This window comes from Agelaius phoeniceus, chromosome 15 (genome assembly GCF_051311805.1).
Source record: "Agelaius phoeniceus isolate bAgePho1 chromosome 15, bAgePho1.hap1, whole genome shotgun sequence".
In the NCBI taxonomy this organism is placed as follows: domain Eukaryota; kingdom Metazoa; phylum Chordata; class Aves; order Passeriformes; family Icteridae; genus Agelaius; species Agelaius phoeniceus.
Genome location: NC_135279.1, coordinates 4,021,413 through 4,047,774, shown reverse-complemented (window position 1 = coordinate 4,047,774; position 26,362 = coordinate 4,021,413). Strand labels below are relative to the sequence as shown.

Here is a 26,362-nt window from a genome sequence, read left to right as displayed (position 1 = left end):
GCTCAGTTTGCTCCTTGCAAAGCAGGAGAGAACAAATAAATATAAATAAAACTAATTTATATTCCATATGGCAACAAATCTGAGTGCCTCTGCTTTTTCCTAGCAAAATGTCATGCCTGCTTTTAGTCTTTGACACAGAATTGGTCACCAATTTTTTTGTTTTGAGCACTGAGTTCAGTTTTTGTCTTGCGAAATGTAACTTTACTCTAGTGATCTCTAAGCCTGAGGCTTTTTGGTTTGGCTTGACAGTAATTATATGGATGTTGAGAAAGGGAAGAACGTTCCTTACACTTCATAATTCTACCATGCTTCTGTGCTCAGAACAGAGAAGGAATATTTTCTCTTTCACAGAGATGACGATCCAAAAGGAAGATATAGAACATACTGTGCAGAAGAAAACATCCCTGAAGAATCCTGCAAACCACAATGCCAAGGCTGCATTTGTAATTCTGCCTTTGGCTCCTAGCAAGGGAGCAATTAGAGAGGGAGAAGGAAGAGAGAGAAAAGTGAAAGAGCAAAGAAAGTAAAAGAAAAATAACAAAAAAAAAAAAAAGGGAAAAGTGGAAAAGAAGGAAAACTAAAGGAGAAGGCAAGGAGAATAAGAGAAGGGAAGGAGAAAGGAAAAAGGAATAGGGAAAAGGGGGAAGGAATTGGAGAAGGGAAAGGGAAATAAATGAGAGAGGAGAATGAGAAGATGAGAGAGAAAACAGGAGAGTGGAGAGAAAATAGAAGATATTAAAAAGGGGGGAAGAGGATATTAAAAAGGGGGGAAGAGGCAAGAAACAAGAGACAAGAGAAAGAAAATAGAAGAAGAAAAGTGAAATATAACGGAAAAAAAATAAAAGGGAAAAGAGAGGGACAATAAGGAAGGCAGGGGAAGAGCAGCAGAAAGGAACAGGAGAGAGGAAGAAAGCAGAGGGGGCAGGAAGGGGGGGTGCCCGCAGCGCCCCCGGCCCGTCCCGAGCGGCCCCGCGGAGCCGCCGCTGCCCCGCCCGGGGGTCCCTGGCCCGGGGGGGTCCCGGGCGGGTGGGCAGCGCCGAGCCCCCGCTGTGAGCCCCGATCCACGGCCCCGCTGTGAGCCCCGAGTCACGGCCCCGCTGTGAGCCCCGATCCACGGCCCCGCTGTGAGCCCCGAGTCACGGCCCCGCTGTGAGCCCCGATCCACGGCCCCGACAATGGCAGCTCTGAGAGCGGGCGGGGGGAGCCGGCCCGGAGCCGCCGCTGCCCGCGCTCCGCACAGCCGGGATGCAGAGCCGAGCGCGCTCCTAAATTAGCTTTACCATAAATCTTTTAGGCTCTTAAATAAATAAGTAAATAACACTGCTCCCTTTTGCCCTCTTTCTTTTTTTTTTTTTTCCTTTTTTTTTTTTTTTCAGCATGTAACTCTTCATCAGCCTCAAGCCCTTGGACTTCCCTGACAGCAGTAACAGGAGACCCGTTGAGTCTGAATTTTAAGGGTTTCGGTTGGGTTTTTTTTTGTTGTTTTTCCCTCTCGGCAGCAACTTGCTACTTTCAAACTTTGCACAAGGCTTTGGGTTGGTTTGCTTCCCCGCTTTCAAATGACATTATGATTTTAATCAAAACGGACTGGTTTCTGGAGAAGGCCAGAGCAAACTGGGACAGGGAGGCAGCTTGGCTGGGCAGTTTGCAGCAGTTCAGAAGAAGGTTTTGTAAACAAACATGGCTCAGAGGTAGAAAAGCAAATACAGTGGGTGAAATTTGGCCTCCTCCAAAGGCGATGGCACGGCTCAATGGGGCCAGTATTTTCACATCCACACACAACTTTTCCTCCAGCAAACACAAAACCAACAGAGACGCAGGTAATGGAGAAAACAGCTCCAAAACTGCATTATTGTTATTGTTGTTGAAACAAGTTGATGCTGTCAGGCAACTAAAACACAAGTAATGACTGAGTACAGGGAACAAACACCCTGACAGGTTTTCTGGCTGACAGAGACCTCCTGCCACTGCAATCTGCCCCAAGCACAGGGCAGCATCATGGCCCCCAAGCTGGCCCAGAAGGGTCACAGCCCCCCTTGGTGCTGACCAGGGCTCCTGCACAGCAAAACCTCAGAGAAACCACAGACACAAAGGTTTAGCTTTCTGTTATCCAGGTATTTCTCTTGCAAAGCCTGGGGAAAGGAGTGGAAAATAATGAAGAACTAGACAAGGTTGCAGGATTGGGCCATTTGGGGTAAATAAGGGTAAATGCCCCTAGAATCAGTGTCAGGGCTCCTCTGGCCACTTCCACAGGCTGTGGTTCCAGTGAGGAGCCCAGGCTGGGCTGAGTATGGCTCTTTCCCAGCACACACAGGCAGAGCTCTGAGCCTCTGCACCTGCAGCTCTGGCACACCACGCACAGGCACACCTGAGGGACAGAAAAGAAGCTGTTCCCAGGAGAAAGAGATGCACACTCTTACTAAAAAGCAAAAATTACAGTCCCTCTGCTTGGCTTGGACATCTCCCATTTATTTCCCACCCCACCTAACTGTGCTCAAACCCAGCACCCACCTGATGCTGCTGGGAAGGGGCCAAACCCTGAACCCCAACAGAGCTCACCCCATGAACAACCTCACCCAGGTGAGAAAGGGCTCCCAAAGCAAACCCAGGCCTGAATGCAGACCAGGGTGAAGAGAAAAATGAGTCAAGAACTGCCAAAATTGCGGGCCAGATGCTGCCAATGCTTCCAGGGCCAGCCCAGGGAGCTCCAGCAGAGGTGGCCATCCCACTGCTCCTCAAGCCTCTGCTAAGGGCTGAGCAAGGTGAGCTCTGAACTAAAGTCTGGGCTCCACTGGCTTTTGGGACCTCTTAAAGCCAGGGAAGACCCCTCCAGGCAGGGAGAGCTGCTGTGTGACAGTTTTTGACACTGGAGCCATACCCCATCTACCTTTGTCCCTTCCTTCCTCCAGAAACAGGAGCATCAGATTAAAAAAAAAAAATCAAAGGGAAAACATTAATAAATAATAATCAAGATCATCTGCAGTTTTAATGATAAGCTATTTAATGAATTATAAAGTACCTATAACTCAAAGTATGAGACTGTACATTGTCAAAACTGGCATTAAAGTGTATGGAGATAATTAGGCAATAATGACCTCCACAGAGGGCTTTTCCTGGGAATTAATGACCAGTCGGGAGGAGCTGATGGCTCAAGGCACAAGCAAGGGCCATTAACCCCAGCTGGTCATTAATACTCAGGAAATGCCCAGCTCTGAGGCCCTTATTGTGAGTATATGACAAAATAAAGGGGGAGCTCTTATGAATATCCGAGTTTGTGGGCTGATGGGAAAGGTGAGACTTGCAGGTACTCGGGTCCATCCCTCAGCCCTGCTACCCCTGCAACTGGGAATGCTCAGGAGGGCACAGACATTGGACCCCTGACACCAGGTCTGGGGTCTGCCAGCACAAACTGTGCCTGTGAGGCATCTTTGCCACCAGAAAGAATCTTAAAAAAACCCCACAAAACCAGAGGTTTTGTTTCAAGTCAATTTTTAAATATTAAATCCTTGTGCTATTAGCAGCTCCAGAGCCCAGGTCTGAGGCTTATCTAAGTGGCATGTCATGTAACAGAAGACACACTTTTGGGATCATCACAGCCAAACTCAGCCCCTGGAGCAGCCCTGGGCACTATTGGGAGCAGGACCCCCGAGGCAGAACAGCCTCGTTTCATCCCAAACCCACAGGCACCTCTTCCCAAACTCTCCATGACTTCAGGGCGATTTGGAGGAGGAGGAGGAGTGTCACCTTCTGCCGGGGCAAAACAAAAGCTGAAGCGCAGCTGATGCCCTGTGCAGGACGTGCATCCGTCCTGCCACACACGGCACTGCAGCATCAACACAGACAAACACCAAACCTCTCCTGTCCCCAGGAGGGCGTGGAAGAAGGGAAGGGAGGAAGGGAAGGGAATTTGGGGACACAGTCCCCTGGGAGTGATGCCCCGAGCCCCCTCCCCAGTGTAAACAGAGAGGGATCAGCTCGGGCTGCTTCTCTGGGTAATGAAGCCCAGCTGGCCGCTGCTCCCAGCGCTGCCGATCGCGCTGTCCCCTCCCCACAGCCACCGGGGGATGGGGGTTTGTACCTCTGAAAGCTCGGAACCATCAACATCTCCATCTTCCCCGGCCGGAGAGGGAGGGGCAGGGGCGTCCATCCCCGGCACAGCGCCCACCCCACTGCAATTACCCAGCCTTGTTCTAAATAAACCCGCCGGGGACAGAAGGGACTGCATCTCCCACCACAGCCCCTCTGGTCATTTCTTTACCCCAGTGCCATATTCCTGCTCTCAACACGCACCAATGTGCCCGCGGGTGACAACCCCGGAGCATTTTGCCCTGTAGGATCACAGCAGATGCAAATTTTCACCTCCACAAACAAATCCGTGATGGTTGTAAATATTTCCAAATGGTTCTCTGCAGCGATCAGCACTAATCACGCTGTTTGTGAGAGCACAGCAGCGATGCTTGTTGGCAAAATAAAGGATCTCTAAGTTTCTTGCAATCGGGAAAGGAACCCGGAGCAGCTCAGCCACAGCGTTTCTCCTCAACTGTTTACAATCGATCAGAAGGAAAAAAAAAAAATAAAAAAATCAAGTATCCCACTGGCAGTGTGGAGTTCCCAACAATTGGACATTAAAACCCGCTATTGCTCAGCATAGGAAAATCACTACATCAGGAAAATTAGTGCTTGTTAGTACATGTAATATTCAGAATCACGAGGAGAATAAAAGCAGCAATGCAGAAACTGTTATCAGCAGAGGGAAAATTATTCAAGTATGCATTTGAGTAATTCTGCATTTTAATTTAACCCTTTGAAACATTAATCAAACCATGGCTAATTATAGGAATTAAGGAATTAAACGATGGAATCTTCTAAAAGATATTATTTAAAAGGCAGTTTATACAATTACTTGTATAGATGTTTGCTTTAAAGAGGGAAACATTTCTACTGTAATGAAAAGGGTCTTAGAAAATTAAATTAACAAGAGGGGACCAGGCTGATATGAAACTAAATTAGCATCAAATGCAAATTACAGGGTACTTAATGGTAGAAACAGGTGCAGAGCAGGTCCCTAAATGAGATAAATGAATAAAACATCCCTCTGCACAAATGTGGAAGCTGACACAAAGTCAATGATATGAATAATTCAGCAGCCTCAACACTGCTGTTGAGGTCAGCTTTCCTTGACCTTTGAAACAGGAAGTAAAATTCTGTCCAAATTTGAGTGACTGGAAATGCAGCAGTTATTTATTGGAGGGGGGGGGGGGGGAGAGAATAAAATTAAATTAAAAAGAAAACAAACAGAAAATCCAGATTAAAAAAAAGAAAACCAACAAAACCAAAGCTACCAAAAATACAAATCCGTGTGTGAAAATGTATATAACATATATGAGAGATTTTAGGTCACAGTATGATCTAAACATATTCAGAACTAAATGGTTTCATCTTTCAAAAAATAATTAATTTGTACTAAAGGGGATATTAATAGAGTCAAAGTCATTGCATCCCAGGCATTAAAGAAATCAAATCATTTATAAGTAGCTGCTCAGAGCTCAGCAATCAGTCATGTTCTTTGCAATAAACTTTTTTATAAGGAACAGAAATATTTCTTTTCTTGACTTTTTTACCTAAGCTGCCAATTTAGTCACTATTGCATTTCAAACATTGAGAAGTCACAATTTAAACTATAAACCAACCTAACAACAGTGTGTAGAGAAACACAACGTGCAGGAGTGTGAGAGAACCTTGAAAGTAGAAAATATACACATAAATGTATGATATACTGATATCTTAAAATGTAAATAAACCCTAGAAACAAATCCTTGTATCCCAAAGAATGAATATTTCTTAAAGAGACAGAAATATGAAGCAGCTGCCTTAAAGCCAGTGGAATATCTCCAAATTTACATCCTTATAACTAAATGAAGATTTCTGTGCCTTTCCCTATGACAAAATACTCAGCTAAAAGCATAGCTCATGTAATTTCTGACTACATGTATAGTCCTAATTTTATATTGAATTTGGCACTAAAACAGATTAATAAGGTATGATAAATAACTAATTTCTCCAAACTGGAAAGAGGAAGAACATCACCCCTGCAGCTTGTCTTCTAGGGCAAAAGATGTTAAGATAACATAAGTTATCTCTGCTCTTCCCTTTGCTGCATTAATCTCTCTTTACCTGCTTAGCTGTCACCTGCAGAACTTGTGCCTGATACAGTTCTTTGGATTGATTTCTATGAATTAATTTTATTTTCTCTGTTTTAGGCAGGGGAAGCCAGGAATTGGACTGCAAGGATGCACCTCTGCCTCCAGAAACTTTGGTGAGGAGTTCAGCCAGCCCTGGCAGCAGCCACCCTGGAGATGCATATTAATGAGATAAACCAAATAAAACCCCAGCCCTGCTCTGTCCTAATCCCTCGTGGCCCAGGCAGCAGGGGCAGTCTGGGGGCTGAGCTTGGGCTCTGCTCAGCACTGGGGTTTCTGTGCTCCCTCCAAACTCCAGCTCTGAGAACCCAGCTGGTTCTCATTTCCAAACAACCAGCTCCTCTATCCCCAAGTGCTAAAGAAAATAATCCCAGCAATCCATGACTACACGCTTTCACAGGGACAGCAGTGAGAATTTGATTGTAGAGATAATTAAAGTCATTCCTGAAACTTGCAAGGAAAAGAAGCCAGGAGGGAGAGGAGGGGGCCAACAGGGACAACAATGCTCATGTTTAGCTCGTGTTGAAATCGAATGAAGTTTGGAGAAGTGGGGACACACACACTACTTTTGGGGAATTTGTTTTACTGAAAAGTCTCTCTTCTTCACCCTAACAGTTACAATTTGCAAAGAAAATGTAATAGACTGTGGCAAGTAGGAAGATTAGGATGAGGTTTGGAGCCTGGCTGTTCTTAATTTGGCAAGAGTATCCAGAGGGAAATGCTTTCACATTCTGGTAAACTTGAATAAAATTACATACAGCCACTTCGATTAGAAGGGTTTGAAGGGAAATGATACCATAAAAGCAATAAACCCAACTGCTATCTGCTTCAAACACTGAAAACATCTTTTTAAAATTAATGTTTCCTGCAGCCCTGCCATGAGTTAGGTCTGAAATAATTTTAATATTAACAACACTCAGGAGCAGGTCATTCTAGAGCCAATCACACAACTGCATTAGTCTTCCACATCTTTCCAAATGTCCTCTGCATCTTTCCAAAACAGTGGAGTAATTTACACCACTCCAGCTGGTGCAAATCAGCAGGGTGTCCCTGGCATCGGGAGAGATGGGAAGCACTGGCCTCACTGAAAAATAATCACGATGATGATTAAAAGGGAAAAAAAAAAAAAAAAAAAAAGAAAAAAAAAGAACCACACCAAAACCCAAACAACAAAAATAAAAGCTTGCTCCCAGCAAAGCTAAATTGTACAACCCCCGTGTCACACATCTGCTCTGACCCTCATCATCCTGAAATGGGTGTGAAATCCAGAGATGGAGAGAAAGAGTTTAAAGCACTTGTAATCTCTCCGTCTGCACTATCTGCCTTGAGCAGGAAGGAGGGATCTGCTCAATGAGAGCTATTCAGGGCCTCTCAATTAACCTGATTAGTTCAGCACGCTGCTCTCATGAATGACACCTTATCTTGGAAATGAAGGAAAAAAAACTTCCTTCCCTCTGGAGACACAGGCGGCCCCTAAAGCCAGCGCAGCGGTGCCCACGGGCCAGCTCCCCATCACCCCGGGGAGCGGCTTTGGGTGCTGGGCCAGGCGGCCCAGGTGGCCCAGGCAGGGAGGGGGTGCCCTCTTTGAGCCCCATCCAGGCACACGATGGGATTTGGTGGCGGGGGGACCCTCCCGGGGCGGCCGCAGGTACCGCGACCCCAGGGACGCTGCGGAGTGTCGGAGTCTGGAGCTCGTTTCATAGGTGACAGATTAATGAGCAATAACTGGGTTACCATGGCAAAAAAGCATTCCCAAAATTCTCTTTTGTTTCCCTGAGAATAGTCTCCCTATTTTTTTTTTCCCCTCCAAATCATGCCACTCTGCAATAACACAAATATTAACTAACGTTATTCTTTCATTATTCTTTCAAGTGGGAATGTCAACAAGGCTGATTGTTACACAGAAACTTCAAGGATTAATCAGGGAAAATAGGTATCTCAATTACAATTATAATGCTGAAAACTCAAATTTATGAATGGCCAGCCAACTTTGAAGACATTTATTAGGGAAATTCCAATGACTTCAAAAGTATTAATGTACTAATGAAACATTAGGGCATGATATATTAATGCTCTTGTAATTTCTGACAAATTGAGTTACCATTGTCACAGCAGGGCAATCCTTCAGGAAAAAAAAAAAAAGGAAAGTTCCTCTCTCCTGCCACGTGGTACATGACAGATGACAATTTACGTACACATAATGGGGTTCAGCAAGAAGTTTTCCTCCTACACCATAGTACAGTTTATTCCATTTTTCAGAATGCCAGAACTATTATGGAGCTCACTGTGCTTAAAAAAAAAAAAAAGCCCTGGGACTGTCTTCCTAACCAGCTCCATAGGGAAGAGACTCTCCCATTGTGCATCCCTCACTCAGCAGCCTCAGAGTCCAGCAGGGCCCAGTAACACCTGGCCATGGTACCACAGAAAGACCCAGAGATAAGAAAAAAGCTTTACAGAGCTGCTTTTAACACATAAACCTCAGCATGACAAATTCTTCCCCAGACCACAGAAAACTCCAGGACACTAATTTGTAACACAGCTGAATTTCCTCATTTTTCTTTTAAAAAAGGGGTAAATCCCAATCCAAGCTGCAGGTCCTTTCTTTCTCCTGCCTGTAAAACCTCCAGAAAGATATTCCAGGGTGTAGACTCCCCTCTGCAGCCAAATCCCAGCTCGTGCAGGATTGTGCCAGAGATGTGGAGGCACCTGGAGCAGCTGGGAGGAGAAGCGACCATCAGATCTTAATAGCTCTGAGTGTGGCTAATTTTATTCTTCTTTCAGAGCAAAGAACTTTATAATGAATACAGAATACATTTTTCCTCTCCTTGTGTCATCTTTCTACAAAATTTGAACTAGGTAAAGTGGTTTTTAACATCCACTTATCAAAGTGACTTAACATCTGGGAAGTCAGCCAATGGTTATGTAGTGATGCAGATGCCAAAAATTCTGACTGAAGGATTATATTGAGGGAGTTTACAGAGAGACCTGACTCAACTGGGTGGAAGTTGATGGTTATCCTGGTCAGGAGAGCCTGAGAGTCTCCCTGCAAAACCATGGATAAAAATTAAGCAAAAGTATTGTGTTTTAAATAGCTTATTTTTCACCCCTTGTAGATACGGGCTGTATCCTGCACCAGTCACTTTTTCCAAAGGCAGATTTTGGAATCAAAAGATGAATAGTTTGCCAAAGTCCAAAAGAAGATGGAACAGAAAATTATTTTCTCCCTCTGACAGTTGTTGAGGCAACACTAAGAGGAAGATAATTTTTTGATTGCTAGACACTCACATTGGAATATTAAGTCTTTCTAACATTTAGTTATATAAAATTAATCGGTTCCAGGGTCACAATCATGTCACACAAGGATGTCTTCTTCTTTTTTTTAATTAGTCTTTGAAAAACGTGACCTAAACATTCATCTAATTGAATTATGTGTTTAGCTGAATGTTTGCAACTCTGCTTAGAAAGTCAAGGTGAGAGGAGCACCAGGAAAACCCAAGAATCAAGCAAGCCAATATGACCCTGGCATTGTAGCATCACTTTTTTTTTTTTTTTGGTAGCACCATTTTTCATCTCTTTTTAGCCCAGCATGGCAATGGAAGAATTAAAGAAAACAATAAAAGAACAACTGAGTGTACAGGCTAGGATTTACTGGCATTTCCTTTTAATTCTATGGTCCTTTGCTCTGTGGCTTATCAGCCCTATGTCAGCCCTTTTTCCTCCTTTATATTTCATGAGGGGACCCACATGCTGGTACTGAGAGACAGAGCCCAAGTGTCTATAAGCTTTTTGTCAGGTAAAAAGAGAAGAAAAAGGAAAGGAACAAGAGGAAAAGCAAAGCTAAGAGGCATCTATTAGATGTCACTAGGCTTTTGTATTCATGTCAATGATTCAGGATTAGAGTATTTGAAATAATCTTATTGAGAGAACTCAAAAGCCCCACAGAGGGAAAGCCTGCTCGGTAGCATATGGCAGAGCAGCAGACAATATCTTATTAAGGATGTGTTAGCTAACACCATTACTTTTTATATTACATTACTGAACTCCGGTGCCTCAGCCCGTTAGCGAGATGCCGTAGTTGTGGAATGCCACGTTGGACGTGTTCTTACAAACCCTCAAAGATCTGCCTGGGCCTCCTGGCACGGTGGGGGTGGGGAAGGGGGGTGGCAGGGGGATGCTGCTCCCTCAGCCCTCCCCAGAGCCCTGGGAAGGGGAAATGATGTCCCCAAAGGAAGGGGACAGCACGCAGTGCCCTCCCACCCTCCCCGCCTCAGGCCACCTCCCCTCTGGGAAAAACACGGGGTACAGAGGGCAGCTGCTGCTCCAGCCCCAACAAAAAATCCCAAACTACTGCCAGACTCTGCTTCTTGTCAGATGAAGGGAATTTAATTTTGTTATAGTGAATGCTGTTAGTCTAAAAATCTTTCTTTGCTCTTGGACAAAAGCTTGTAATTGGAGAAATAGCTCTTTTTAAAGTTATCTTCATCTGCCTACACCTTTAGAGGCAGCAAGAAACCAAGGACAAAACAGCACTGTTCATAGCATTTCAATGATTGCTCTGAAAGGCTCTATATCTGGGTCACCTTACTACAGTCCAGTATATAACTTCAGTGATTTGATATAAAGCCTTCTAATAACTAATTTCATATCATTCACATATTAACAGCAACAGAAAATTCGTATTCACATTTCCTATTTCCAAATGCTGTTTTTAAAAAGTGGATAGAAAATTATTCATACCACTTTAAAAAGTAAAAAGCTGTAAAATACTGTCCTTAGCAAAAAGGTAAACACCCAGTTGATACAGTAATATATTCTGATCACAAACTACCTATGCAAAGTTGCTAATGTGACACACTGGGAACTTTGTATGGGTTTTCTGTACTTTTCCAGAACTGTTACAGAAAAAATATCATGATGTTACAGGGAAAGAGGAAAATTCATACCAACATTTCCCACTACTACTACAGAGACTTGCTGCCTTCTGAGGACAGTCTTAAAACCATTTCTAGAAACTTAGTCACGATTTGCACAGTAACCTACAAGTGTTTCTAACTCTCTTTCAACTTTATTAGTTAGATGTTGTATTAAAATTAAATACTTCCAGCAGGCAGAAGTGCCTGTGAATTTAACATAGTTATTTAAATAAGTGTGGCCAATTACTTATAAGAATACATTTCGGTGGCTGGAACATGAAAACATTTATGAAAACTCACATGAAGAAAACTACTCACACACCTCAGCTCCTGCAGAATAAAGCTTGGGTTGTGTTTTTATCCAGTAAACACTGGAATAGAGCTGAGATACATTTTTCATGTTCAGAGGAATTTTAGCTAATCTGCACTAAAACTGAGGATGATCTTTGCAAATACATTTCCCCATTGCTCTTATTCATGTATGCATTCCCACTGCGACTGCAAATATGGAAATAAATCAGGTGTTAAGATGGAAGAGGAAATTTATCCACTCCAGAAACTATGTGTGTATATATATGCATATGAGAAAAAGACAGGGTTTTTTTGCCCCCCCCCCCTCAAAAAATCCCCACTCTTGAGAGAGAAGAGCTGGCACTGAGCTGCATGGAGCCAGGGAGCCCACTGTGCCCAGCACACCCTCCCTGCTGCAGGACATGCTTTGAAGAAGGAGTTCACATTAAGAAATCGATAGGTATGAAGAACACATTTGAAGTTTTGTGACAAGAAACAAAGGGATGGATCCCCCTGCCAGGCTCTGGGCTCCTACTGGGGCCAGAGCACTCAGAGCTTTCCTGGTGCTGCAGGAGGTCACTGCACCAACATTTTTAAAGCACCTCCAACCTCAAATACCCAAATCCTGACACCAGAATGGAGCAGCAGAATAATCCATGAGGTCTCAGATTCCTTTGCACAAGAAAATCCACAGGGTCTTCAGGATGGACTTTGAGGACTAAAACAAACCAAAAGAGGGTTAACTCTTTCTCAGTGTTAACCCTCACTGAGAAAGAGATTTTCAGGAAAAGCCCAAGGGACTTACTGACATGGACACCCTGGCCTTGGGGCAGCAGGGCCAGCACATCCCATGTGTGCACTCAAGTCACAGCTGGCCAAGCCCATGGCTGTGGGTGAGCACAGTCAAATGCCAAAATCAGTAATCTTGTCTTCAGTTCCCCTCATCCCCAGGACATTCAACACAAGCTTTTTAGTCTGCCTAGAAAAATCTCAAGTTTTACTCTGCATCAGGAGAACCATTTTTTTTCAGGAATGGGATCATCTCCCTGCTTAGAAATTACAGAGCATTCAGCACAATGAGCCTGCTTTGCAACAGAAGCCTCTGCTATATCACCAATGATATGAAATAGTAATAACCAAACATAAGATCTCAGTTAACTAAAGCCCCAAACACTAGCTGTGGATTCAAAAAGCATCACTGAGAGAAGCAACTAACTATTAGAGTAGTGTGAAATGTTTGCAGTGAAACCCAAAACCACATAAGGCTTGCCTGGTTTGGGATTTAATAACAAACTGAAAACTCAGAACAGGTTTGCTGAGAAACTCACAAACCTTCTGAGTGAAGCTCAGACCAAATTAAGGTTTTGCATAATACTTCTGAAATCACACAAAAATTCTTGTACTTGGAGGCAGAGAGAAGAGTAATCAAACAAACAATAAGCAGAAGCTGGTTTGACCCTGACCAAGTTCATTCAGCCCCAAGAGCAAAATAAAGGAATTTATAAGCAGCAGTGATATGTGCCAACCCCAACAGGCTGAAACCAAGAGATTTTTGCAAGAATCCTTGCAAAGTTACCCCCAGCTCTAGTGATTTCATCACCAGAAAGAAGGCTGACACCACATGCATGAGGAGCACTCAGAGAGGCAAGCATGCAAGCCTGAATCTCAGTGTGAGAAGCATCTACTGATCAGTCTCCCATTTATCTCACAAGAGCTCAAAATGCCTTTGGTTGCCTAAGTCATGTGGGAAATGTTCTGGGTAATGCTTCTCAGCTGCATCAATCACAAGCAAATCCTGGAGGATGTGTGTTTGGGTCCCTCCCCTCTCAGAAATGTGTGGGCTCACAGGCTCCCGGAGCTCGCATGAAGCGCTCGAGGCCAACTTCTGTCTCTGAACACCCTGCTCAGAGGCCCAGGGGGTTTAGGCAGCACAGCCTGAAAAGACAGCCTGGGAGACATCTCTGTGCAGTGCTGGGGGCAGCTCTGTCACCCAGCTTCTGCTCCCCTGACTCCTCCCTGATGGATCAATAACTCCCATCTAGCTCTGGAAGGGCCACAACAACTGGGAGGGGTGGGTTGCTTTCCAGCACAGAATTCCACATAACAGCCAAATATTCACAGCCAGGGACACTTTGCACCTAGAATATCTATCAGAGTGCTCCATGCCTGCCCTCCTGCTCCTTCTGTGTGGAAAAGCCACCCAAGGAGCCAGCAGTGATGGGACCCCCAGGCTGCAAGCAAGGGGGGGCAGACACAGCTTCCCCTGACCCCACACAGCCAGGTTCTGGTACTGACGTGGTCAGGGGGACAAGGATAGCACCAGGACAGGGCAGGAACCTGCACCCCTGCCAAGGAGCCACTGCCAGAGCACCTGGCATCTCCTGCCACTTTGCTGCACCACAGTGCTGTGACGAGCCCACGTCCCTGCAGGCTGGTGGGGATCAGCTGCAGCACTGACCCCCTCCCCTGCAGCAAAGCATCCCTCAGCAAAACCCACTTCATCCCCTCTCCTGGAGGGCAGGTTCTGCCTGTATCTCCTTTCCCCTCTCTCCAGACATGGAAAGCTACTGCAAAATGCATTATTTGCCACATCTACTTAAGCAGTGTGTTTGTGGGGAGGATGCAGGGAGTGTGATACAGTCCTCCCAGTCACTTTTCCACCTGCCTGGTATTTAGGATGAAAAGATGATCAGGCTTGTTAAATACAATCCACTACCTGATGACTTGTAAAGCAGTAAAACAGAGGTAATGAGTTTTTCATGTCCTTGCAGAGTGAAATTCTACCCACAAACATAAAACTTTTCAGGTTACAGGCAGAAAGATTTCAAACCCATCTGTAGGTGAGTTGGCTGGGTGTGCTGGGACAAGTTACAGAGAGCCCAGATGAGCATCCTGCACATGTTGGAAGCACAGAGGCCTTTCAGACATTGGTAGGAGCTCATGCATTAAAATGTACTTTGGTGTCATCTGATATCAAGGTATAGGAAATATTACAGCCTCCAACCCATGAGTCCCCACCCCTGCTCCATGGACAAGAGCTGTGATGGCACAGGAAAGGCACAAACCTCCTCATTGCTCCCAAAGCAATGATCCAAATATCCAAAATACCACATGAAGACCTTCAGTGTATTACCAGAGCAGGGCTAGGGGAAGCCCTGGCCATCCCCTGCCCCCAAAGGTCCTACAGCTCCTCCCAGGGAAGCTCCAGCACAAAGCTCCTTGACTTCTACCTCACCTAAAGATTATCAACCCAACAGATGGACAGTGGCCAGATTCTCACTACAGGGTCTGCCTCTATTGGTAAATATTAGCAAAGCCAATCCCAGGTCACTGTCATCAGCCTGCTCAAGTCCTCTGGGAAGAAGCAAAATTTGGGATAAAGCAGGAGCCGCCTGTTTCAGCCCTTTTTCCATGCAATGTCTTAAGCAGGATCTATATGATGTATATGGTATATATATATTTTCTGCCGCTATATTTGGGGTTGCAGTGGCTATTCCTATTTTATCAGTCAGTAGGACTCCTATTGACTGGATGCAGCCATAAAAGGTAAAGAAGCCCCAGCAGGCACTGGTAACACCATTAAATATTGGTCTTGACAATGGTAAATTGGGTTTAAAAGTTTAGAACAGAGTGCCAAGAGAAGAGCCTTTTTCCTGAACCAAGGAATAACATAAAGCCCCACTTTCTCCCCTATGTGACTTTTGTCATTATCATCTTTTCTGATTCTCACAAAGCAAACCTAATTAGGAAGCTCTCTCATTAGTCTTCCAGAAAAATTAGCACAGCTTATGCTAATTACTCCTGTAAAATTTAATAAACTCGTTGAAATGGGAATAGTCTAATGAGGTTTTATTTATTGAACTAAGATAACTGTAAGGAAAAAGGTTAGGATACCAGGATATCCAGAGTGGTAATAAAACTACAGTTTATTCAATTTCTTCACAGGAATTTTATTGCAAACCTTTTAAATTCAAATATGAGTAACAATTTGAAAGTTAAATCAATCTAGAATTTAATTTAATAACAGGAAGTGCTCTGTGTTTTCTTTAAGTGTGATTACAATACAGCCCTGCCACTGCACTCGTAGGAGGAATTGTGCATTTGTATTGTGACAATAATACCCCTTTTAAAATGAGTTCCTGTTCATCAGATCTTCATCTCAACACATGTAACTGGATTAGCAATAAAATATACAGGCTATGCTAAGAAGATGATACAGACACACACAGGTTTCCAAGAAACTTCCTTGGGATGACTGCTCTGTAATCATAATAAACTAATTTTGTTCTCCAGAGAAAATTTAAATCACTGTTTTATATGAGTATAAATTTCTTTCGATCCCTTTCACTGCTGTATCTGCTGATACTATAATAGAGCAAAGTATAAAACAATTTTATAAAGGATAAAGTCATATCCCTTTTCAAACACAGCTATAGACTTTCTTTCTTAAAACCCACATTTTCATTAAAGAGAAATATACAATTTGATTTCACACATATCCAGGGTTTGAAGGAGAATACAGCACATGTAACTTGGAAGTTGCCAAAGAGCCTTTTCTCCAAGTTCACCAAACCATCACAAAGCCAGAGCCCTCTCTATCCCGAGTCCCTCCAGCCTCATCAAAGAGAATTAATCAATCCCAAATAGTATTCCAACTTGTCAGAAGAGGATAACATTTCCATGTAAGTACATATGCCAAAAATCCCATGGATAGATTCTATGTTAAACTCTATGTTAGGTCAGAGTCTGTGGATTCACAAGATTTGATGCAAGAGTTAGATTAAATCCATAGGCAAAGTCTTGATCAGAGCATCAGGCATGTGGGAGTGCTTTAGCCCAAATGGTAAATGAGTTCTCTAAGCTCAGTGCAAATAAAAATAACTAAATAAGGCTTTGCATACCAATTGACATAATGGTTAAAAACTGTGTGCATGGAGAAGTGACAATGGAGCACAACCAAACACATGGCCTGACTTGTGCAGGCGTTTTAATCACAGAACAATTTTACAGGACTCGTTTTCAGGTAAAAAGGCTCCATATAAATCACTTCATCCTTTCCAAACCAAAGGGGACAAGAAAAATGAATAGGATAAATGTCACAAGAAACATCACAAAAGCTACTAACTGTATAAAGCACATACTTGCTTGGCCTAAATTGTTTGAACTAGCCCCAGCCAAGAAAAGGTTTTAAGTACCCTACTGGGACAGATGCGAAGCGGCAACAATAGAAGCCACACTAATGCAATCCAGGTAACACAATCCTGTTTCAAAAACACAGGGAGGGCTAATTACAGTACTGCTGAGTCAAATTTCTTATGCCATTGCAACCCACAGGAACAGGTCAAAATCAAGTGTTATTCAAACCACAGTCATATCAACCTCCTGTATCAAAGTCACAATTTAAAACCAAGTGAAGAACTTAAAAGCTTAACCCATTCACAAGCCAAGTGTGATTCAGTGTGGGTGGCGAGGCAGGGTTTGTGTTATCAGCTTTGAATTGTGTTTACCTTGCATTTTAAGAAGAAACTTCAAAATTGGTAACTATTGCATCAATTCACATACAGACTGAGAAATGGATCACTGCTAGGAAGCTAAAGCTGGGGTTTTTTTCCTGTACCTATTTTCCTCATTTTGCAGGAAGCACGTAACAGACAGCATCTCTGGCTTTCAAAATTTAAAATTATCTGCAACTGGCAGTTTTGCATACTAGATAGTTAAACAAAATATTTCTGTAAACCTGCCATTAGCATCTTAACATCTCACTTTCCAGTACAATGAAAAATTCATGTGAATTTTGTAGCTTTCATGTTGCTCAAAATGCCACTCTAACACCATGTTTATAGTGTTCAGCTCTGCAGCATGCTTATAAAACACAGCTCTGTACAGGTTTCACTGGGGGGCTTTCCCCCACACACACTTCCTCCGGTGCTACCTGATGCTCAGAGAAGATGAAAATATGCCTAGTAAAATAGATAGGGATATCTTCTGAGATTTAAACATTCTCAGGATGACTTATTACAGCTAATCAAAACATCTGCTATGAGCATCCAATAAAAGCACTTTCCTACCCAACCCATCCAAGAACTGGGAGCTGGGATGAGCACAAAGCTCTGGACTGCTCTCCAGTGGGCCCCTCAACACATCAAACCCACCTGACCTTCTTTCATAAAATGGATGCTCTGGCATGGAAAATTCTAAGAACTTCATACAGCAAACATAACTCAGGCAGCAATGCAAGGAGAGGCAAATGCTCTGTGCCCTCCTCCCTGTGTGTTTGGGGTCCCTCTGTTCACAGCTCAGAGCAGGGTGTTGCTCTCCCCAGCTTTTGGTGCTTGGTGGCCATTTAACTCCTCTGGAGTAATGCTGCACAATACCCTGGCTATCCCACATGGCTTTGGACAACACATTTGGACAGTAAAAATGTAAAAATGGCTCTTTGGCTACCATTTTGCATAATTGGCAAGCAACAGAAACTACACATGGCCCAGAACAACAGGAATAGATGTATTGTACTACAATGATTTACTCAGTGATGTCAGATTAGCAATATGGATCTGTTTAAAAACACAATAATTAAGACAGGCAAAAATGAATTAATCAACTGACAATACAGTCAAAATAGTATTCCAACCAAAGAAAATAAGAGGAGGGAAAAAACCTTACATTGCAGATCTATTTTCTTAACTGTTTTTATGCATAAATAAAAGCCTTAAAATGTAGATGGATTGCATCCAACAGAACTACAGTAGCTAAGTGATAATGATTCAAACATTTTTCAAATAAAAGTTAAATATTTATAAGCACCCAACCACATTTCATAAATCACAAACTATTATTATTTTATTCCTGAAGCTTCCCTGGCATAGCATGTGAATTGAGTCACAGAAAGTCAGAAAGAAAAATCTCCTCTTTATGCACATGAATCAGTTACAAGAGCTGGAGCTCTCCACAGAGCAGGGCGCTCCAGTATCCCTCCCTACATTTTCCCACATATGGCCCTTCCAAGGCAATCACAACTGCCAAGCACAACTAATTCTGTATCAAAAAAACCAAAATTTCATCCGCATATCCTCCTAATTCTTCCCCATTAGCAACACGGGGCAGGTGTTTCATTATAATGAGGAGAGGGAGGAAGAGGAAAAAAAAAATGGAAGGAAACAATAGCAGTCCTTACCTGTCAATTATCACTGGATCTGATGGAGTCTCATTTCTGTTGCCACAGCTTTTCTTGTCACAACAGCGGCTACAGAGCAAAAGCGAAAGGATTTAGTGCGACCATTACACTGTAAAATCATCATTACGAACATGTTGGGTTCAAATTGCCGGCTCGAGTTACCCTGCCGGCCCTGCCTGCAAATCAGTCAAATGCACTGGGTCACATATGGGTTAATTATGGTGTTTAACTTCTTGCACAGCTGGTTAGCAACGGAAAATATAAAAAGAGAGGGGTTTTGCCCCTTTCACAAATAATAATTCAAGGATTGCCCAAAACAGGGAGAGCTGCCTGTTTGTAGCCTCTTTTCCGCAGGGTTTAACAGTTGTCCCGCAGACGCTGGCACACAAAATAAGGCAGATTTTTCCCTGCTGAGCCTGGTTTTTACATTTGCTTAACGCTTGTGTTACACATCCACAAGATATTCCTGCTTCCACACAATTCCCAGCTACTGGCAAGCCTCCCCCCCAAACTCCAAAAGCACAATTATTCTCCCTCTAAGAAGCACTGGTGTTAATGGGGGAGCTGAAATGCAAGCAGCAGCAGCAGCTTTTTATGCTCGAGCGCGCCTGTTTCCCCAAGTTTTCCGAGCATGTTAATGATCACTAATGCCACAGAGAGCTCTGCTCCAGCGGCTGCTGCCCTGCGTCAGGTCAGATACAAAGCAGGCATGTGAAATATAAGCTCAGTCTCCCAAAGCTCTGCTCCAAGGCTGACCTCGAGGCTGGGATTCTTTTTGAGCTAAGGTGGCTTATTGTTTCCTAAGAGAAGTTAAGTTGGTGGGTTTTGATGATTCCTCGTCAAGGGTTGTTTTCGGTAAGGAGGTATAAATATATTGCTGGTGAGTTTGTAGGTGAGGTACACGTTCCTGCTCCAGGTGGGAATCCCTCCTGGTGCCCCTGGAGCTGTGGCAGGGAGCTGCCCTGCTCTTCCCACCAGCCCATCTAAACCCACAAGGCCAAATCACAGCCACAAAGGTCAGCAAAACCTTTAGATTTCACCCACCCACTCACCCCAGGGAGGAAACCCCCATCTCACAAGGAAAGATCCTGGTTGCTGATGTCCCTTAACAGAAACTCCCCCACTGAAGTGAAGGCTTCAAGAAATAAAAAAAAAAATTTAAAAATCAAGAAGCCCCTGACTTTCCCAAATCCATCTTGGTTCCCCAGGACCTGCTGGACAAAGCCTGGGCAGCTGCAGGGCTGCAGGGACTCCATCCCATGATGGCACCAAGTGTCAGGCAGTGAGGACCACCCCAGCTGCTCTCCCTGGCCAGACCTGAGCACATCTCAGGTTCAATAAACATTCTGGCCAGCCTCAACCACACACAACCAAATCTTTGGAAACCACTAAGTTTGTTCCCAGTGGCATCCCGGAGACCTGCACCTCGCCTGTATTTCAGCAGCTGTCAGGAGGGACCACTGCTCACTCTCCCTCTCAGATGAACTATTTTCCTTTCCCCAGAAGGTGGAAGAACATCAGGGCAGGAAGAAGCCCTCAGCAGTGCCATGCTATATAAATAGCCTTGTTGGGAGTATGACAAAGGTTCTCTTGTGTTGCTGAACAATAGAGTGAATAATATACAGTTACCCACCAAGATTAGCAATAAAGCAACTAACCACACTAAAGATAACAAAAAAGGGGCCTTTTACAAAAACAGCCTGTTTAAACACGGCTTTTAGAAAAATAATAATTTTGTTTTCAAAGAGAGGAAAATACATAATTCTTTTCACCGCAAAAAGCTTCAAGGCAACTATTCAGGGCTGAAACTTTTCACAGTTAACACATGTGCGGTATCTTCATTTCGGTGGAAGTTACATTGTTTGGGATTGCCAAAAAAAACTGCTTAATTTTACAGCACAATACCACAATTGATCCACCAGAAAATGCCAGAGCCTTGGCACCCTGAAAGTATTAAAATTTAGGAAGGAATAAAATATGCTGTAGGTAAATAGTCATGGGGACGTTCAGGGGCTTTTTTGCCTATAAAAGGACTTGTCATTGGAGTGCAGCTAGAATGTGTGGGGTGAGAAAATTTACCCACAAACAAGGCAATAAAAACTGCTAATCATTTTTAAATGATTAAAATGTAATTAGAAACAGAGTTGGCACAAGTTAAGACAATGCAGTTCTTGTGACTGAAGTGAATCAGGGCTAGTCCTGACATTCTCCCAGCAGACTGGAGGGACAGAAATTGCCACACTTACTCAGGCAAGCTAAGGTTCCCAGGCTCCCAGCATGAGATGGGCAAATACCAGCATCCACACACCACAGGGCTCAGAGGTTGGCACCTTCCTGGGCATTAACCCAGAGGGAGAGGCAGCCACAGGGTCATGGGGACAGGGACACCTCGGTCTCACCTCCTGCCACAAGCATCAGGCACTGCCCAGTGGGGGCAACCCAGCTTTGAGAGCAGGGGAAACACTTCACTGCTCCTCAGGTGGCCCCTTAATTGGGGCACCCTCCCAAAAGTGCACCCCAATAGTCCCAGGTGATAGTAGGAGACCTCACTCCATGACCACAGTCTAAGGGTGATGTGGAAGGGCTGCATGGCTGGCACATCCCACCATCAAGTGGCTCTCTGGCATGAAAGGAGGCCCTGAATGTTCCTCCATGGTCTAGAGAATTATATTTTAGAATTTAGTTTGCCTTTCGTGGTTTTTTCCCCTCCCTGCAACAGCAGAATTGGAGGCCTCTTCACTCTAGTCTTTCTATGCAGAGAATTAAAACATCATGCAGATCTTGAGTTTCAGACCTGGTTAAAAGTGCTTTTAATTCAATTTCCCTCAAAAGCTTTGGCTTTTAGTGCCTACTTAGCACTTGGAAATAAGTTCCTAAATATTCAGCACCCTTTCTCCTTTCCCTGAAAGAATTTTAAAATTCCCAGGAGCTTCTCCAAACCACTCAGAAACCCTCCAGCTCCCAGCAAGACTCTGTGCAAGAGCAGGGAGTGCCAGCTCCGTGCAGCCATGAGGACAAGGACTCATCTTTGCTGCTTTTCCAGGACACCTCTCCCCAGGTGGGGCCAGGAACCATGGCCAGACACAATGCCATGTTGGCCCAAACAAAAAGCCTACAAAAATTCATTTATTTGTGGGGCTTGCTTGTTTTTGAAGCCAGTAGTCCTTTGTGGTAATGCATCCTCCCAGAATTTCCAGCTCCCGCTGTTGTTGCCATCCTCATGGCTCATTCCTGAACCCTTCACCATCCCTATCCTGCTCCTCCCCAGGCCACCACCACCCCCAGCTTTTATTGCTGCCTTTCTCCTCACCCCAAGCCCTCTGGAGACCTGCTGCTCTCCTGTCTCCTTGCTCCCCATCCTCCTCCTCCTCCTCTTCCCGTCCACGTGCCCGAGGATCTCAGCCGGGCCCTGAGGACGAGGCCTGCTCACCCCAGGGCCTCCCTTGCCGTGCCCGGCCTGGCACAATGGCCGGAGCGTCCCCGTGCAGGAGCCCTGCTTTGTGCATCCCAGGGACAATGAACAATGAGGAATTAGGGGCCCATGGCACCTGGCCAGCACCAAGGAGACTTTGGCTGCCAGGATGGGTGGGAGATGTGGCACAAGGTCCCATCGAGGTGGGATCCCTCCCACCAGTGATGCCATCAGGATCCATGGCATCCCTGCCCCAAACAGGCTCCTCACCCTGCAGCGTGGAGGTGTGGGACCCCCTTGCCAAAACAGCTGTAAGATCTTATTTTACACAGACAAAACCCATATTTTACTCCAACCTCATTCTCAGAAATCACTGAACCATTTTAGCTGAAACTTTCCAAAGAAAGTCAGCCCGAGGCTGACACCCTGCAAAGGATATTTCAGCCAGAACAGTTTAAGTTTGGCAAAGCTGTAAGCCACTGAAGGTTTCATAATGGAAATTGTTGAGGCAATATTAACTATAGATGTCCCTCCCCATGCTGCCTACAATACTAATAAATTCCACTGAGGTTGTGAATTCTCCCCAGCTATTAACATTTTCACCAACAGTGTAGATTTTTATATCTGACAAAACACAATGAAATCCTTTGAAATAAACAGCTACCTGAAGCAAACCTTAGCTTCGCTCTCCTACCACAGCCAGGACTCTCTTACACATTTGAATTCTTTGTCTCCTCCGTGCCGTAGCTGTAGTACACTATAAATACCCAGCTTTGTCACATAAATGCAAAGTTTTATTGTGCAGTTAGCCTTGATAGAAAGCACTGCTGAAAGTTGTTTAGAAATTAAATATCTAAAACAAGCTATTTTGAAATACAGAGCCCTCACTATTTCATGTCTGAAATGAAGAAATTTCATCTTAGGGAGAGCAAGCTGTCTTTCACACCATATGGCTAATGGTAGTGCATAGCAATTAGCTGGGCTGATTAATGGGGAACAGACTCTAATTTTATGCTTATAATTGAGGCTGCATTTGCACCCCTGGTGCAAATTCAGCACATCCCAACTTCCACTTACAACAGGCAAGAAATCAAGAGAAACAGAATGGTGTGGAGAGAGAATTTTTTCCCATTCTAGACCCCTAAAGAGCATCAGATTTGCAATTTAAAAGCGTGTTAGCAGCACAATAGATGACAGATTTGTGCAATAGGGTCAAGCGGCCTGGTAAACAAACAGCACCCTCTTACACACGTATGGGCAGCAAAGGAAATGGGAAATATCTAATATGAGCTGTAAGAATTTTGAATATGTCTCCCCCACCCCATCAGGAACACAACATTTGCCTACTACAGTCAGTTTGGGTTTTTTCTACCCCTCCACCTTATGGCCATGAAACACAAAGCAAGGGCTAGCAGGAAATAAATAGGAGAAGAATAAAGCTTCTGAGCCAGTGAATTTTAAGAACAAAGAAAGTGCAAAGTGCTTTAATAAAGGGAATGACTGCGCATCTTTCCACGTTCCCAGAACAGAAATAATTTTGTCTCAGTCAAAGTATATTGAATGGCTATAAATCTGTGATGTGGGCATTTGGCCTTCTGGTTAAAACTCAGCCCATTATATAAAGTTTTCATTTACTTCTTACACTTTATGTTTCTGAAGTATCTGTAAGGAAATTAATTCTTTAAAGTAGTTGATTCTGGCTCAGTGAGTCATTCCTACCAGCAAACCTTGCTGGTTAAGGATCAGGAGGACACATCACCCAGGACTAATGGAAGATTCAGACCCTGACACTACAGGCACTTGAACTTGTCCTTAATTTTACTCATATGCCCAGTGCCACTGTTTTACTGGCCTGTTACAGGAGAAAAGTAAAAGGCACTTGAGTCTTATCAGGTCAGGGGCCTCCTTTAATATTTCCATGAATTGTTCCTTGCTAGGTATCCAGTGTGAAAGTCGTGCTAATTGGGCCAATGAATTTTAGGACAATTACAAGTTGTCAACATGTCGGTGATTCCATTTGAAAAGGCAGAAGTGGCCTGGAGTCCTCAGCAAAGCAACAGAGGCTCCCAATGGCAGCAGAGGCTCGGGCACCTCTTGGAGCTGCTGGTTGTTCTGGAGCTGCAAACCAATGTTTTTGGTTTCCCAAAAGAAGCAGACAGCAGACAAGAAAAGCAAGACATGAAAACTAAAATCCCCCAAAATCCTGCTGCAAGGAAGAATTCGAGGTGGGGGCTGTGCAGGGTTTCACCCAAGCTGGCAGGGCAAGGAGAGCAACTCCTCTGCCTTCATCATGGGGTGCTACCTCCCAGCAGGGTTTTAGCAGGAGGAGCTGTCAGTGGAGGACAAAACATGCAGATCCCAAGAATTTAAGGGGGAAAAAAAAAAAAATCAACCAACAGAGAAGTTTCCATCTGAGTATTTTGTCAAAGATTCTCCCCTGCCAGGAAACCCTCATCCAAGTTTATTCTTTTAGAAGTGGGTACTAGTTTTTACCCTCAAGTTACTCCTTTTTAGTAAATGTGTTTTGTAAAAGTTACAACGCATGCAATGGCATTTTTACAGTCTTAAAACAACTGATTGTAACAATGAGCTTATGCAAGAACGCCTCGTCTTCCACCAGGGAATTATTTTCTGCCATCGAATAACATGTAACAAATGACTTTTTCAGACATGCAAAAAACACCCACTAACTTTAATGAGACTGAGAGGTCAAGCTCTCTGAGGTGGAGAAGGGGTCTGTGGTAAAAAGGAAGTAGAGGAGGCTTCACCTACTTCAACCAGCCAGAACAGAGAAGGAAGCAGCTGCAGAAGTTTGGGGGAGAAGATATTTGACTGAATTAAAGTCACCAACCCCAGGCGGGGCAAGACAGCACTGGGCAAACCCAAATCTGCATGGGGAAGTTTAAAGAAAATCAAGAAGATGACATCTTTTGCACAGAGAAGTTTCAAGCTGCTCCACTCCAGCCGAGGAGAGACCCCATGTGAGCAGCAACCAGGACATAAGAACCTCCTGACCTCGCTCCTTAATGCACATCCAGAAAAAAAAAATACTATTTGGTCATTTTGCCGAGGAGTTTTTGTTGGGAACTGGGGACAGAGACATTTATTGCTACAAGACTATAATAGACTGTTAATTTCGGTGAGGAGACCTTTTGTGGGCTACAGTGTCTAAATGAAAACCAGCAGCATTCTGTTAAGAATAACTCTTTATAAATAATTGAAAACTAGTGTGACAACTGAGACCTTGCTGCTAATTACACACACCGAACTGTGTTATTTTGGGATTGTTTAATGCAAGAAAGATAAATTTAAGTCCAAAAATAGCTGTAGGTTCAACCTAGATTTTGGGAGACAGATTCATCTTCTCATCACTAATTAACTGGAAGAGGGGTATTTCTTACCTGCACATTATTTCATGCGTGAGCAGAACTCGGCACATTTCTGGGTTCTTGTCTTGGCCTTCATATACTATTGCCTAGAAATAAAACACATTTTTAGTTGTACATAAGGCTGAGTTTGGAGAATATCAAAACATGTCACAATAAGCAAAGGCTCAGCAAGTTGCAAACCACAGCTCAGGCTAAAGAGAGCTGGCATCTCAACCAAACCTGCTCCAAGACCTGCAGTTGTAAAACAACACAAGCTGAGTACAGCTAAATTCCCTCCTCTCTGTTGCACATCTCTCCAGCAGTGTGTAGGATGGGTTTTTTTAGTAGTCAAGACAACCACAATTTTCTTTTCAATTCAGAATAAAATATAAACCTAATAGCATTAAAAAGAAGGGGGGGGGGGGGGGGGAAGAGAGAAAGAAAAAAAAAACAGTAAGGCTTGGTATACTTTGGGTCCTATTCATTAAAAAAAAAAAAAAAAAAAAGACAGAAAAGAGAGCTCATGCATTTTTAATTACAAAAGCTGCACAGCCCAGGCATTTTCCTGGTAGCTCCTGAGAAAGAGCCTGGGCCTGATTCTTCCCTTGAACCTCCTGTTCCAGCTCTTTCCAGAGAGCACCTCCGGAGTTACAGGGGTATAAATAAGTGAGGAGAAGGCCCTACCAGAGCAGAGGAGACCAAAACAAACAGAGAATCAACCAGCTTGAGAAATTTGACTCTGAGACAGCACAACAGGGAGAATCCTTTAAGCTAAAACTGTGGAAAGGCAGAGTGTTCACGTTTCAAGAGGAGCGTACGTTTGCTCCCACCAAAAGCACCAGCAGCGAGGGATCGGCGTTACCCACGAGCTGGGTCAGTGCTCACAGCCCCTGTGGGACAGGATTTCCAGCTCAGCCCCACAGAGTCATGTTTTCCAGCCAGCCCTGCTCCCAGGCACCAGCCCCCAGCAGCAAAACAGGAGTGGAGTTTCCCTTGCAACAGCA

General features: G+C 44.1%; 1 protein-coding gene across 6 annotated transcripts in view; it reads right to left on the bottom strand.

The window, feature by feature from the left end:
• The window catches only part of EBF1 (EBF transcription factor 1), a 267,099-nt gene that overhangs the window by 229,641 nt on the left and 11,096 nt on the right, over window positions 1–26,362 (bottom strand). For all 6 annotated transcript variants that reach the window (XM_077186463.1, XM_077186464.1, XM_077186465.1 and 3 more), the window contains exons 5-6: window positions 25,392–25,465; window positions 18,579–18,647 (exon numbers count right to left, since the gene is read on the bottom strand). In XM_077186463.1, coding sequence (XP_077042578.1) covers window positions 18,579–18,647; window positions 25,392–25,465 — 143 coding nt within the window. The remainder of the gene's footprint in view (window positions 1–18,578; window positions 18,648–25,391; window positions 25,466–26,362) is intronic.